We start from the raw sequence: 16,625 nt of genomic DNA on the forward strand, positions 1-16,625 counted from the left end.
ATCTTTAGATATCCACCTCATCATGTACAGACTTTAGAAATGATTTTACAATTCACATTACATACACATTTCCCAAATGTAGGGCTGTTCTTTTTCTGTTGTTCATATTTCAACTGATCATGTTAGCAATCTTGGCAGGACATTTCCTTTACTGACCATTGTCATACTCTTCACTATATTTTCTTCTTCTTGTTGTCCATCTAACATCTTTAGCCTAGCTTTGGATAGTTCCACAGCTTTACATATCTGCATACACTCATTCTCACATGGTAACCATTCCCTCAGGATGGTCTCCTGAATTCCACAAATAACCCAATCTCTGATGAGCAACTCCTTCCAATCTGCAAAACTGCAATTATCTGCTTAAAATCATATTTTTGCCTTTAAAAATAAAATTAAGAAAGGTACATACTCCCTGATACCAGTCGGCTGCTTCATTTCTAATGGGTTGCAAGGACTCATTTGAGGACTTTATGTCATGTTTTAATTATCTTTCTCTTGTATCTAATAAGTACAATTATACTTCAATTTATTGTATTTCTGTTCTGCCAGCTCAATGTATAATGTAGAGTTTACCATCTTATCCATGCTTCAGTCAAATTCTTTGGCTAGAGATCCAGCAGATTGAGCCTCTTTTTTGTGTTTTGAATATTATCATCAATACATTGTCTCAATTGTGAGGATACACATCCAGCATTTATCCAGAAATGGCATTAAATTCCATTTTTTTCCAACGACAAATACTTTTGACACCACATCTCAATATCTGAGTGCATTCTGAAAGATCCCAAATAATATCTGAAAATGATTCTTGTCAGTCACTCTTAGTTAGCAGAGTCAACAGCTCTTGCAAAAAGCTATAAATAGCGTGATTGATGGTGCTTCTTCCATTTTGTATTGGAGTAAAGCCATCTCAGGAATCACCACTAACTGATGGCAAATGTAAATTGTGAAATTCACCTGTTACTTATACTAACAAATAAAAGTTGGTACTTTGTATAAACAATCACAGACAGACAGGCGCCATTTCCCTTCAAGGTACTTTACTTCACAAAGTCAGGTGGTTTCCAGTAAATCAACAGTAAAACAATGTATACTACAACTTGTAAAGTACTAGGATAAATGGGAATTTGTGAAGTTGAAGAGTCTAACGAAGTATTTAAATGGGGATAGTTTCTGCATTTCAACTTTTAGAATTTTACCATGTAAGAAGCAAGAAAAAGACATGACTTACTATGTGTTATGTGCAACACACTCAAAATGCTGGAGGATCGCAACGGAGGGTAATGAACAGTCAATGTTTCAGGCCAAGACTTTTTATCAGTCCTAAGTCTTGGCCCGAACCTGAGACACTGCCAGTTCATTCCCTTTATAGTTGCTGCCTGACCTGTGGTTCCACCAGCATTTTGTGTGTTTTGTTCAAAATTTCCAACATCAGCAGGATCTCTTATATCAACTTATTATGTTGTCTTAGGTTGCAATGCTCACAGGTAATCTTAAGATGGGTGTTCTATATTTATATTGGACATCCTCTCCTTCCTCTTCTTTATTGCTCTAATTACACTGGAAACAACTATTTTTGATTTTTTTTTTTGATTTTGATGGACTGCTTGAAGCTGAACACAAATATAATTTCAGACTATTGTATCATGTAGGAATTTGGAGAAAAAAGAAATTAACTTTTATTGAACATAATGCATTTGACTGCAGAATGGTGCAGATGCCTTGCAATAGGTCAACAAAGCTAAAAATGATTTGTTGATAATTTTCATTTGTACTCAGTGTCTGAGACTTCTTGCTTAGGAGTCCAATAATAATCAGTCAGCAGTGTTGGCCTGATACCATTTCTCCATGACCACAATGTCCTGGTGGAACCTTTCAGCATGCTAGTCACTGACAGTGCCAAGGTTTACAGGGAAGAAATCGAAATGAGAATGCAGAAAATGAATCTTTAGTGACATGATGCACTTCATGGTTTTGTATGCTTGAATCATGTTATCAACTAGCTGCAAGTAGTCTGTAGTTGCCAAGAAAATTTTCAATATCCTTCAACGCCTTCCATGTGATTTTTTTCTGTCCCACTAGAAGTTCTTCAGATTGCCCGTCATTAATAACCTGTTTGATTTGTGGAACAACAGAAATGCCTTCCTTAATCTTGGCATCAGTTATTCTGGGAAACATCTGTCTCAAATAATGAAATTAATTAGAAATATATAACTTTTCTAAAACCTGTCCTGCCATGCAGCATCCGCCCTGCCTAAGAACCCCAGGCATGCCTGGACAAGATAGTAAACTCTCCAGCTTAAATTGTGGGCAACATTTTAATTCACTTGAATTATGAATTGAAATAACAAATATAACAAATACAGACAATTTCAAAAAATGCTGTTTCATAGGGAAATTTCATTTAGATTTTCATGATCAGCAGCCTGAAATCCAAAAGTGTTCAGGATGTAAAATCTTTGTTGTCCAATGTTGTCAGAAGATATGTGATAAGCATCTTAAACTTCTGCCTCTAGTTTTCTCTGCTATGTAATAATGTACAAAGTGCAGCCTAATGCTTTCATTATTGGAACTCTCTTAAGTGCTTGCTGCAGCATTTCTTGAAAGCCATTAGATTTCAGAGGCATATCTTCAATATGCTAATGGTTTGCACAGTGACACATCTTTTGTCCATGTTGAAAAAGGAAATGGAACTGGTTTATTATTGTTACATGTACTGAGGTGCAGTGTAAAGCTTGTCTTGCATACTGTTGATACAGGTCAACTCATTAAACTGTGCATTGAGGACAAGGTAAAACAATAATAGAATGCAGAATAAAGTGCAACAGCTACAGAGAAAGTACAGTGCAGGTAGACAATAAGTTGCAGGATTATAAGATAGATTTTGAGGTAATGAGTCCATCTTATTATTCTAGGGAACCATTGCATGTTCTTATGACAATAAAACAGAAGCTGAAGCAGATGGTGCATACATTTGGGTTTTGAATCTTCTCCCAGTGGGAGAGAGGAGAAGAGAGAATGTCTGAGTTGAGTGGGGTCTTTGATTATGCTCGCTGCTTTCTGAGGCAGCAAGAAGTATAGACAGAGTCTGTGCTGAAGAGGGTTGCTTCCGTGATATGCTGAGCCGTATCCACAACTCTGCAATTTCTTTAGGACATGCAGCGTAGTTGTCGTACAAAGCTAGTATACATCCAGATAAGATGTTTTCTATCATCATTGATTAAAAATTGGCAAGGATCAAAAGGGACATGCCAAATTTCTATGCTTCTTGATGAAGTAAAAGCATGGGTGAGCAGTCCTGGCTGTGGGATCTGTGTGGTAGGACGAGGACAGGCTGTTTCAGATGTTCACTCCTAGGAACTTAAAGCTATCAAACTTCACAGCCTCTGGACAGGGGTATAGGTACCACCCCCCTACCACACACCCATTCCTCCCCCCCCCCATGACGTTAATAACCAGCTAGAGCATAGATCACTACAGCACAAAAGCTAGCCCTTCAGCCCATCTAATCTATTCTGAACTGCTATTCTGACTATTTCCATCAACATGCATTTGGACCATTTTATTTTGCTGACACTCAGGGAATGTCTGTTGTCGTGGCACCACATTTCTAAGCTCACTATCTCCTTCCTGTACTCTGATTCATTTGTGTCAACTGCAAACTTGTAGATGGAGTAAGAGCAGATCATAGCCATGCAGTCATGTGTGGACAGGGAGTAGAATAGGGCTGAGAATGCAGCTTTTTGAGGCATCGGTGTTTAGTACTGTATAATTGTGGGGGCTTTGTTGCTGCTTATCCTTATTGATTGTGGTCTTTTAGTTAGGCAGTCAATGATTTTTATTGTTGTTTATCTTTGACATCCTTATTTTTCGATGGCTGGGCTCCACACAAGCCAAGATTAAAGTGGATAGTGTTACGCTTTGTAACTCCAGAAGCTAATTGAAAGAAAATACAGGAACTGGGATATTTGTCTACTTAGTTTTTCTTTCCTGTTCTTTTAGTAAGGAGCTTATATATGATGTGATGGCGTAATGATGTAGGCCATTCACATACAGCTTACATATAACACATAACAAATTATGTAAATAGACAAAGTAAGCAAACAATACAGTATATTTACAGCATTACTCAAATATTACTGAAATACTGAATATATTACACTGTAGCCTGCTTAACTATAAAGTCCAACTCTCTCTCTCTCTCTCTCTCTCTCTCTCTCTCTCTCTCTATATATATATATATATTTGAAATACCAAATAACACTTAATACCGGTTCTACAAAGCTATTTACTGTTATTTCTGTTTTCCCAAGCACCTTCCCATTTTATCAATACTCAGTACATACAGTACTGAGTGAAAGACTAAGGCACCTTAGCTTTATAAACATGCCTAAGAACTTTGGACTGTACTACATCTATATATATCGCAGTTAGTAAGGAGATACAGAGATATGTCCATAGCCGAAGCTCAGGAAACTACCGAAGAACGATTAACAGCTCTGGCTACCAGACTACAGAGGTACACTAAGGACACAGAGGCCAAACACATGTATGCACTCTACTTAAAAAGAACCAGGGAAAGTATTCTCATAGTTCCAGCGCAAATGCGCGCCAGTATCTGAACCGACCAAAACAGCAACTGAAGAGTACTGGAATAGTATATGGGAGAAAGATGCATCACAAAACACCAGTGCAATCCCTCTGAGGAAGAACTAGTCACCGTCTCAGCGGTAGATGTCTGAAAACGGGTAGTAAGTATCAAGAACTGGACATCACCTGGACCTGGTGTGATACATGACTATTGGCTGAAGAAAGTAACAATATTAGTACCATGGCTGGCAGCTCAAATGAGCCAGCTGCTTGAAGCAGGCTCTCACCCTGACTGGCTAACTCAAGGAAGGACAGTATTCATAAAGAAGGATTCTCACAAAGGAGCAACACTACCGAGCTACCAGCCTATAACCTGCTTGCCTACAACATGGAAGCTCCTATCAGGCATCTTAGCCACCAAGCTGAAGGAACATTGTAAATTCCTAAGCCCTGCTCAGAAGGGGATTGGTAATGCACCAACTACTGCTAGACAAAGTGGTCATGTGAGACTGCAAGACCAGGCAAACCAACCCAAGCACAGCCCGGATCGACTACTAGAGAGCATACGACTCAGTGCCCCGCACATTGATCCTGGAACGCCTGTCTCTATACAAAGTCAACAAGAGACTAAGGACCTACATCAAGAACCCAATGGGCCATTGGAGAACAATGCTAGAAGTTAACTCAAAGACAATGGTACAAGTGACTATCAGATGTGGAATATACCAGGGTGATGCACTCTCCCCACTGCTGTTCTGCATGGGCTTGAACCCCCTCAGCCAGATCATTTCAGAAAGTGGACATGGGTACAGGCTCAAGAGTGGAGAGACCATCAGCCACCTTCTGTACACGATGACATCAAACTGTCTGCCAGAGATGGAAGAGACATTGACTCACTAACCCACCTGACAAGGGTGTACAGCAGAGACATCGGGATGTCATTTGGACTAGAAAAGTGCAGATGGATGGCAGTGAAAAGAGGCAAACTCAGCAAGGCTGAAGGAGTCAAGTTACCGAAGGCCACATACCAGATGTACAGGACATCTACAGATACCTGGGTACCCTGCAGGTGCATGGAAGCCACAGTGAGGACACGTGGAAGGATGCAACACCCAAGTACCTCCAAAGAGTGAGACAGGTCCTAAAAAGCCAGCAGAATGGGAAATGAGATCAGAGCCATCAACACATTCACCCTACCAGTCATCAGATACCCAGCCGCAATAGTGTGCTGGCCAAGGAACGAACTGGAACCGCTGACATCAAGACTGGAAAACTACTAACATTACATGGAGGATTTCATCAAAAATCCAATGTTGAGCAACTACACACCCACCAGAATAAGGGAAGATGAAGACTTGGAAGCGTCAGGGCCGCAGTCTGGGAAGAAATGTGAAAAATCTACGAGTATGTCAGGAAGACGGGCCCTAAGGATGACCTGCTAGGAGAATACCTCAGACAGCAGGCAGGGGACATGGAAATGGACGTAGGTAAAGTAAAGGCCATGGCAAAACAAGTCACTGCATGGGATATCCCATCATCAGATATCAGAGATGGCTGACATAAGAAAGTCCTACCAATGTTGGAAATGGCAGGGTTGAGGGACAGCACAGAGAGCACTGCTCATGGCTTCACAAGAACAGGTGCTGAGCACAAGAGCAATAGAAGCAGGGGTCTGTAACACCAGACAAGATCCAAGATGCAGATTGTGCAAGGAATCCACTGAAACCATCCAACACATAGTAGCAGGGTGTAAGATGCAGACAGGGATAGCATAGACTGAATGGGACAACCAAGTTGCAGGAACCATGTACAAAAACATCTGTGTTGAGTATGGATTGGACTCTCCCAAGTCCAAATGGGAAACACTCGAGAAGGTCGTGGAGAATGACAGAGCTAAGATCCTGTGGGACTTTCAGATACAGACTGATAAGCAGGTACTGGCCAACCAACCAGACATAGTAACACTGGACAAGGAATGAAAGAAAGCAATAGTAATAGGTGTGGCAATCCTGAATGACAGTAACATCAGAAAGAAAGAAAATGAGAAACCGGAGAAAAAGCAGATAGATAGGATGTTAATGCCAGAGTAATCCCGGTGGTGATAGGAGCACTTGGAGCCATGACACCTGGACTGGGAGAGTGGCTCCAACAAACCTTGGGAACAACATCTGACATCTCGGTCCAGAAGTGCATACTACTAGGAATAGCAAGGATATGCAGCGAACCCTCAAACTCCCAGGTCTCTGTTTGAGGACCTGAGATTGAAGGAAAAATACACTACACACCACCCATAAGGGGTGAGAAAAATATAAAAATGTAATTTCGTACTCTTACTTTCAAGAGGATTTTTACTCTTGTGGAATAACACCTTTCCTGAAAGGAAGGGTCAATCTGTGTGGCAAGTGAGACTTGTGTCTTTGAGGCAATCTCAGATTCTGGTGTTTCCTCTGTGGTGGTTGTAGGAGTTGACTCTTGGACTGCAAGAAGAGGTTCTGACAGCTTCTCTAACAATTGACTCTGCTCTTCTCAACTGATCGATGTGTCATTTCCAGATGACATCAGACACAATCTCTATTATCTAGGAGTGTGGCCCAATTCTGTCCTTAATCTTTCCAAGTACCCACTTTTTATCATCTCTTTAGTCTATTGCCAGGGCTGCTTGTCCAGGAGGGAAATATCAAAACTTCTTGTTTGAGGAGCTCTCAATTTGCTTCAGCTGTTTGCCCTGCATCCTCCTTCTGAGATTGGGTTTGTGGAGATCCAGGTGTGAGTGCAAGGGATGATCCAACATCACTGGTGAGTTATTGGCTGTGGAGTGTGCTGCAATATCATATGCAAAGAGCAAATTGGTGAGCTTCTGATTCAGTGTAGGGTGTTCTGCTGACACTGCTCTCAATGCATTCTTTAGACCCTGAACAAACCTTTCCACTAAGCCATTTACAACTAGGTAGCACAGAGCAGATGTAATATATCTTAATCCATTCATTTTCAGGAATGACTGAAGCTGTTTTGGTTGCCATGTAGTCTTGAGAAAGTATGTGTTCTTTAGTGGTTTCCCTTTGGATCATCTCTGCCGTAATAGGGAGACTTTTGTTTTGTGTTAGGGAGAATACGTCAAGAGGAGTGGCCTCTCTGGTAAATTTTTCAGATATTTCCTTTTCCAAGGGTAAACAAGACAATCCATTGGCATTTCTGTAACTTGTAATTCTCTTGAATTCAATTGTGTAATTATGAATTCCAAGAAACAGAGTCCATTTCTGCATTCACGTGACTGCTGTTAGTGGTGCACCCTTCTGTGGGTTGAAAAGTGGTTGATGATCAGTAACAAGACTAAACTCTCCCCCATACAAGTACTCTGTCCGTACAAGTTGAAACATTTTATACCCCAAACTAGACTCAAGTCCTCTCTGTCAATTTGTGCATAATTTTTCTCTGCAATGGTAAGGGAACCTGATGCAAAAGATCACTTCCATCACTGCACCTACACCATAAGGTAAGGCTTCACAGGCAAGCTTCACTTTACAATGTGGATCATAATGTGTGAGTACAGTGTCTGATGTCACCATTTCCTTTAGCTTTTGGGGCCACCTTACACTCTTTCGTCCATTGCCCTTTCTTCCCAATCTCTGGTGATGAGTTCACAGGGTGAAGCACAGTAATCAGGTTTGGCAGGAATGTGGTATTGTAATTGATAAATCCTAAAAAGGAACACAATAGTGACATCTCATTTGGCCTTGGGACATCCACCACTGCTTGAATTTTCTCACTTGTGTAATACTTGTGCATCAATAGTGCAACCACAGTAAGTGATGCTTGGTATAAAGAATTCACTCTTGTCATGTCATGCTCTAAGCCCACAATTTTCTCATCATTTTAACACTGTTTTGAGATTTTCTTCAAAATACTGCTCAATTAATTCAGAATATATCATCCACTTATCTGTTGTGCAATCAAACAAATCTATCTTTCCTATGAGGTTAGCCATTTCTGATTAAAAAAAAAACATTATTATTATCACCCAGTACTTACTGTTTATGAACCCATGGGGGTTATTGGTGCTTGTTCTTAGTCTACCCGTGGCCCTCTGCAGTTTCTCATTGGCCTCATCATACCCCACAAAGAACCTCCAGAATTTGAGGGGAAGCCCAAGGAGCTAACGAGAGAGTGAACGAGATGGAACAAGATGGGAAAAAAAATAAATGAGACAATGGTGACCATCATAGTCACAGGCTATGCTTAACCATTAGATCCAGCTGATTACATTTCTTCCTGTAGGCTGCAGACATCTTTGATCTCCAATTGTGTCAGGCTAAGGAGTGTGAGAAAGGTCACAGAACCTGAAACACAGCTGGAAGATCGCACCTCAACATAGCATTGCTGTCACAGGTACTGTTTGCCTTTCTCATCTCAGCTCATGCCTTCCATCCTGATGTCCATTTGAAAATCTCCTTATTTCTGAAAAAAGGTCAATGATTACAGGAAGGTACTGCAAAATATTTGTCAGCAGAAGCAACTGCACACTCTGAACATTCATTCATAGCAGGCACGCAGATAAAAAGGTCAATCAATCTCACATGTTTTTCACTGCTGACTTGCTGAGACCCTGAAAACCCATGCCGAGGATGTTCTGTTCAAATGTGCAGCTGGATCAGTGTGTGGTAATGAATGACCCAACTCCAACTGGTCTGCTTGAAGTCATCAAACCCAAATATAACCAGTTAAATCCTTCCCGCTATTCACCCCCCGCTACTCATCTTTGAAAGTCCAAATTCTGACAAGCAAGAAGGATTGTAGAAGGAAGGTTTTAATTGCTATGAAAATTCTACTTAGCTCTTTCAATCATCCACGATAGTTCTATGTGGAAACCCTCAGGGAGTTGGAACTAATGACTACTTAAGCTATTTCCCTGACTGTTGTCTCCTAGCAGAATTAATGTAATTGCTCAGCAGAAACCCTGGAGAATTCCGGGACTGGTCAATATTTTTCCGTTAATTGGTAACACACCCAATTAAGGTCCAGATCAAAATCAGTCTGATGCAAGTTATCGAAAGGTATATTAATTGATTCTGACAAGCTATATCCTCCATTTAATCACATCTTACATCATTCTGCCTCTGAGACACAGTAGGCTCACTGGAATATTACAAAGAAATCTATAAAAACATTATCTATGGTCACAGCATCTTTCTGTAACAGTGCTTTGCCAAAAGGCTTGCTGTATTGCTTCAGGGACATCTGCCAGCTATTGGAGTTCAGTAAGTAAGCTCCGTGATACTAATGGCATTAAGGTCTTATTGTCTCTGCAGATGGGAAAAAGAAGAATGCTGAAATTTCTGGGCTTTGAAAAGAAGGACAGGAGTGGGACAGAGACTGGACTTGTTGAGATACTTTTCTTTGGATTTGGCTGAAGGGATCTTTATTACTTTTAATTTTTTTTCCATTTATTTAAAGTGTATCCATATAGGCAATGGGGAAGCTCCATAACTGCTCCCTCCTGTTTCTGACTTGCACCCACACTGACCCAGTGGACCATCCTTCATGGTATACTCCTTTTCTGCAGCTGTGACACTGTCCCTGAATAGCAATGTCACTCGCCCACCTCTTTTACCTCCCTCCCTGTTCTTTTTGAAGCCTCTAAACCCTTGAATATCCAGCAGCCATTCTTGCCCTTGTGACTATCAAGTCACAACCTTATAGTTCCATGTACTGACCCATGCTCTCAGTTTATCACCGTTGTTCTTGATACTCATTGCATTAAACACACTTCACCTCATTCCACTGACTGAAATTTTGCCATACCTACTGCCTATCCTTCCTCATTCACACTTTATTTACCACCAACTGTCCCATCCTCTGCCTTAACACTCTAGTTCACAAACCCTGCCAAACTAGTTTCAACACTTCAGCAGCTCCAGCAAATCTGCCCACAAGAATATTAGTCCTCTCAAGTTTAGATGTACCCTTTTCTTTTTACAGATTACACATTCCCCAAAAGAGATTCCAATAATCCACAAACCTGAAACCATACTCCCTCCAACAATTCCTCAGCCACACACTCATCTGCCAAATCATCCTACTCTTTCCCTTATGGCACAGGCACAATTCAGAAGTTACCACCCTTGAGTCCTGCTTTTGAGCTTCCTTCCTTAGCTCCCTATATTCTCCTTTTAGGACCTCATCCCTTTTCCTACTTATGTCATTAGTATCAATATGTACCACAACTTCAGGCTGCTTCCCCCTCCCCCTGAAGAATGCTCTGGACCCAATCTGAGACCTGGTACCTGTGAGGCGATGCGCCATCCAGGAGTCTCACATCCACAGAGTCTCCTGTCTGTTCTCCTAACTATTGAATCCCTTATCACCACTGCAGTCTCTCGCTCCCCCCCCCCCCCCCACTTCACTTCTGAGCCACAGAAAAGGAGTCAGGCCCAGTGGGAGTCAAACTCTCCCTAGTCATGGGCAGCCTTTAATGAGGAGGGGCTGAAAAGGAGAAGAAAGATGTGAGTAGAAAGCATTACAACAGTAGTGTTCAAAATTCATTTGTCTTCAGTGGAATTGAATTGAATTGACTTTATTTCTTACATACACGAGGAGTAAAATTCTTTACATTATGTCTCCATCTAAATGTGCAATGCATAACCACAGTAATTTATAATAAACAGAATGGTCAATGTAATATAGAGTACACTCAAATGAGCATGAGTTAATCAGTCTAATGGCCTGCTGGAAGAAGCTATCCCAGAGCCTGTTAGTCCAGACTTTTATGCTGCGGTACTGCTTCCCAGATGGTAGCAGCTGGAGTAGATTGTGGTTGGGATGGCTCGGGTCCACAATGATCCTAGGGGCCATTTTTACACACCTGTCCTTGTGAATGTCCTGAATCATGGGATCTTCACATCTACAGATGCGCTGGGCTGTCCGCATCACTCTCTGCAGAGTCCTGCGAATAAGGGAGATACAGTTCCCATACTAGGCAGTGATGCAGCCAGTCAGGATGCTCTCAGTTGTGCCCTTGTAGAAAGTTCTTAGGATTTGGGGGCCCATACCAAACTTCTTCAACCATCTGAGGTGAAAGAGGAGCTGTTGTGTTTTTCACCACACAGCTGGTGTGCACAGACCACGTGAGGTCCTCAGTGATGTGGATGCCAAGGAACTTGAGGCTGTTCACCCTCTCAACCCCAGATCCGTTGATGTCAATAGGGGTTAGCCCGTCTCCATTCCTCCTGTAGTCCACAACTAGCTCCTTTGTTTCTGCGACATTGGAAGAAAGGTTGTTTTCTTGACACCACTGTATCAGAGAGATGACTTCTTCCCTGCAGGCCACTTCGTTATTGTTTGAGATAAGGCCAATCAATGTAGTGTCATTGGCAAATTTAATTAGCAGATTGAAGCTGTGGGTGGTGATACAGTCATGGGCATACAGTGAGTAAAGGAGGGGACTCAGTACCTGATCTTAGTGGGAGGCCTCAAAATGCCTAAATTGGCAGAAATGGAATTGAATAAGAGTACGGATATTTTTATGGAGGGATATATTGAGGGAGAATAGGTTGTGTACAGAGCTTAGAGGATCGAGGTAAATTTAAAATTATGTTTAAAAACTCCACAAGTGAGAATGTGAGGTACCTGATGCTCCATCAATAACTCTAGGAGACTGCTTTTATTAGCAGCAAAAGGGAGCACAACATGACGGAGACTGAGGGAGGAGCAGTGCCCCAATCGCCTTTACACAGGGGTCTGTGGGAGGAGCCGCAGCAGCAGTCAGCAGAGGGGCATGTCCAGACAGGTATACACATAGTTTACCACAGTACCAAAGCAGATAAGATAGCTCAGTGATAAATTTGATTATCTTTGGGTGCAGTATAGTCACAAGAAATTGAAGAAATGAGTGCAAGTCAAGATATTCAGAGGAGCAGAAAGTTTTGGAGGGGTAAGCGTACAGACAATGGTGTGATTTGGCAATAAAAGCAGTTGTACCTTTGCAATGGTCTGACCAGGATGATGATGGTGTATCCAGACAGAATGGAAGACTTCATCATTAGGGGGAAGTGCCATTTCCTATCATGTAATTTTCTGTCATATTAAGCCTTTGAAGCAATATATTCCAGTGGAGAAGTAGAAACATAGAACATAGAAATTTACAGCACATTACAGGCCCTTTGGCCCATAATGTTGTGCTGACCATGTGCCCTATGTACCGACAATGTGCCGACCATGTAACCTACTATGTAAAGAAAGGAGTTGTGCTTGAGGTCAGCAATTCCATTGTTCTTTGATTATAATCTAGAAGATTGTAGGCTTGAGATTCTCCTTGGTTTTGGAACTATATGAAATAACTTAAACTGAACCACAAGTGCATAGGTTACACCCTAATGAAAATTTTCTGGTTCCTTCCTACATATAACACATTTACTTATGATGGCCATCTGCATGAACTGTAATATCAGAGAGTGTACAATGCATGGCTTGACATTTTACAAAATATATTTTTTTACTTTTGAAACCAGTAGTTGCTTGGACCACTCATATTGAATCAAATCTTAATTTGAAAGATGTAGCCAAAATTACTGAACACTTAACCATCTTTCATCTGTGAGTCTATGGTGCCAATCTCCCCAAGCAAAGGAATACTCCTAGCATTGATTATTTCTTCATTAAGAAATTCAGACATTTAGCGAATTGGTGCAGACTAATTTGAGCCAATTACTAACAATTAAATTTACACTAAGGAGGAATATATTGTAATCGATCTCTAATAAACACTCAAGACTACCTACAAACTTTATAGATGAAAATTTCTAACAACTCTGTGATGACAGTTCCCTATGTATTGTCTATCTTAATATCTTTTCTCATTCATTCACCTAGAATACTTGAAGAGATCATAAAGTGAAATGGTACTTTATTTGTAAAAGAGAATAAATAAAGCAAAGCAGTATTACTTACAATGGTGTATAGAGCTGTAATGTATTTAATCAGTAGAACAATTTGCAAAAAAAAATGTAATAGAACGTATTTGGTTGATAGCTGTTTTCCTCCAAGTCCAGGGGGCAGGCTTTACTTGTGTGGCTGTTTTGATATTTGGCAAGCACCTTTTTGGTGGCCTTCTGAGAGACACGTTTGCAGACACAAACACTCAGCATGTCTGAAGACAATAAGTGATGGATTTGTGATGCACCATCAATAACTCTCGGAGATGGGAGGTGAATGATAGGCTTTTATTAGCTGCAAGAGACCACGATCAGCAGCAAGAGACCATCACATAACATCCTGGAGGGAGGAGCAGTGCCTCCAATCGCCTTTATACAGGGGTCTGTGGGAGGAGCCACAGGAGCAGTCAGCGGGGGGGGGGGGGGGGGGGGGGGATGTGTCCAGACAGGTATATGTAGTTCACCACAATCTCTCCAAAAGCAGGCAGTGAGTCTCTCTGTATGCCTCTGTACTGACAGTGTTACACGCTTCTATTCATAAAGTACAGAGAGTAACGAAATCACAGCCTGAATGTGGTCTATATGCAGACTCTGAGGCCAATAATCTCCCATTGCTCTCATGGACCCCTCCAGCTGCAACAGAAACACTGATACTGCATGGACCCATGTTATGTGGGTGGCTCCTTTGTGTTATTTCTCTTGTTGCTGCTAGAAACCCAGACTGGCTGATTTGCTTTTCAGTACCAGCACAGGTCACTCAAAGTCTTCCAGACTCACTGCACTCGAAGTCCTCAGTATTTCTTCAGTGTTGATGAAGATGGCAGAGAACTTACTCATCAGCTAATATTCAGTCAACATTCCAGAGGCATTGCCCAGTTATGAATCTGTCTAGATATGATAAGTAGAAATGAGCAGTAAGATTCTTAGTCCATGTTGAACCTGGAGCTATAATGCAAATGGAGTTAATGTACATGTGTAAAGTGATCTGCAGGGACATGAGGGCTGAAGGACTCACTTCCATACTCTACAACTTTGATTCCTGTCCTGTAGTGAGCTTAGAGGAATGTTGCTTCCTGGAGTGTTGACTGAATACCTAGGAGTCATAGAAATGTTACTGGTCTAATACCTGCTCTTTTCCATTAAGTATATGAAACTGTTGAGAATGCCGTATGCAGTGGTGGTTTTGGAGCAGCCTAGTACACTACCTGATAGGATGACTCTCCACCTTTAACACCGTGTGACTTCATTTGGTTGGGGCGAAAGATCTTTAAATTCATACAGAGCACCAGGTACTAACACTGATGATCAACTAGTATAGATCTGATTGTCGCTGTCCTGTTCTGATCCTTGAACTAAAGATGAGGTGTTAAGTTTCAATGATCTGCACTCTAAGCTCATCCTAGTCTACCTCAGATTTTCCCTATCTGATCCTTTCTGCTTCTGGATTGACCTTCTTTGAAGTAATTTTTGTTTCTGCCAGCCCTTCATATCCTTTACAGAAATTCCAATAACCCAGCTTGTTAGGGATATCAGTGGTGCTGGACTGACAGATTTGCCAAAGTATTAGATAGTCCTATTAATACATGAACACTCTTTAAATTAACATTTTTATTATATATTAAGTAGCATGATAATAAATTTTCCAGGGAACCAGGTATGTTCAAAGTGAAAGTAGGAACCAGATACTATTGTGTGAAAGATAATGTGAGTACCAATGACCTCAGTGAATGTAAGAGTGTGGTAAAAATTATCTGATCAGAAAGGTACCAAACAATCAATATTTCTGAATGCTCAGATCCCTAATGCTTCAACTTGATATTCCATGTTGTATGTATAATGTTTGTATCATAACTTAGAAATGACTTGCACAATATTCCACTCACTTTTCAGCACTGTGTAAATAAACTAGTCGCATATTACTTATATTATTTAGTTTACTATTTAGTTACATATTACTTATTTAGTTTATTTTAAAATATCTCAAAATCAGAATCAATCAAATTTATTGTCGCTGATTTATGTCATGAAATTCATAGTTTTGAGGCAGCAGGACATTGCAATACATAAAAAAATTACTACGAGTTACAATAATAAATATATAAATAATGTAAAAAGAGCAAAATAGTGAGATAGAGTTCATGGGTTCATGGAGCATTCAGAAATCAGATGGCATAGAGGAAGAAGCCGTTCCTTGGACAGCTGCTTCATGGGAAGATGTTGAAGTCAATTGTTAAGGATGAGGTTTCAGGGGTACTTGAAGACTCATGATAAAATAGGACAACACCAGCATGGTTTCCTTAAGGGAAAATCTTGCCTGACAAATCTGTTGTAATTCTTTGAAGAAATTACAAACAGGGTAGACAAAGGGGAGTCAGTGGATGTTGTGTACTTGGATTTCAGAAGGCCTATGACAAGGTGCCACACATGAAGCTGCTTAACAAGTTAAAGAGACCAGTGTATTACAGGAAAGATACAAAATACAAGCGTGGATAAAGCAATGGCTGATTGGCAAGAGGCAAAGAGTGTGAATAAAGGGAACCTTTTCTGGTTGGCTGCCGGTAACTAGTTGTGTTCCACAGTTGTGCCTGTCCTCTACTTTTACATTTACATTGTATGTTAATGACTGGGATGATGGAACTGATGGTTTTGTTGAAAATTTTGCAGATGATACAAAGATAGTTGGAAGGGCAGGTAGTTTTGAGGAAGTAGACAGGCTACAGAAGGACTTAGATAGATTCAGAGAATGGGCAAAGAAGTGGCAGGTGGAATATCATCATGCACTTTGGTAGAAGAAATAAAAAGGTAGACTACTTTCTAAATGGTGAGAAAATTCAAAAGTCTGAAAAGTCATTTGGGAGTCCTTGTGCAGGATTCCCTAAAGGTTAATTTGCATGCTGAGTCAGTGGTGAGCAAGGCAAATTTTGAGGCTTCATAAAGCACTGGTGAGGCCTCACTTGGACTGTTGTAAGTATTTTTGGACTCCTTATCTAAGAAAGCATGTGCTGACATTGGAGAGTATTCAAAGGAAATTCATGAGAATGGTTCCAGAAATGAAAGCGTTATCATGTGAGAAGCGTTTGATAGCTCTGGGCCTGTATTCACTGG

The 16,625-nt window shown here is 40.9% G+C and overlaps 2 protein-coding genes across 3 annotated transcripts in view; both read right to left on the reverse strand.

The window, feature by feature from the left end:
* The window catches only part of LOC132391180 (uncharacterized), a 1,045,680-nt gene that overhangs the window by 292,603 nt on the left and 736,452 nt on the right, over nucleotides 1–16,625 (reverse strand). The gene's annotated exons all lie outside the window — the stretch shown is intronic.
* Nucleotides 14,184–16,625, reverse strand: part of LOC132391176 (protein FAM133-like) — a 46,638-nt gene continuing 44,196 nt past the window's right edge. For both annotated transcript variants that reach the window (XM_059964041.1, XM_059964042.1), the window contains one exon: nucleotides 14,184–14,408. In XM_059964041.1, the coding sequence (XP_059820024.1) occupies nucleotides 14,368–14,408 (41 nt within the window). In that variant the 3' untranslated portion in view covers nucleotides 14,184–14,367. The remainder of the gene's footprint in view (nucleotides 14,409–16,625) is intronic.

The sequence above is a fragment of the Hypanus sabinus genome, chromosome 3 (assembly GCF_030144855.1).
Source record: "Hypanus sabinus isolate sHypSab1 chromosome 3, sHypSab1.hap1, whole genome shotgun sequence".
Lineage (NCBI taxonomy): Eukaryota > Metazoa > Chordata > Chondrichthyes > Myliobatiformes > Dasyatidae > Hypanus > Hypanus sabinus.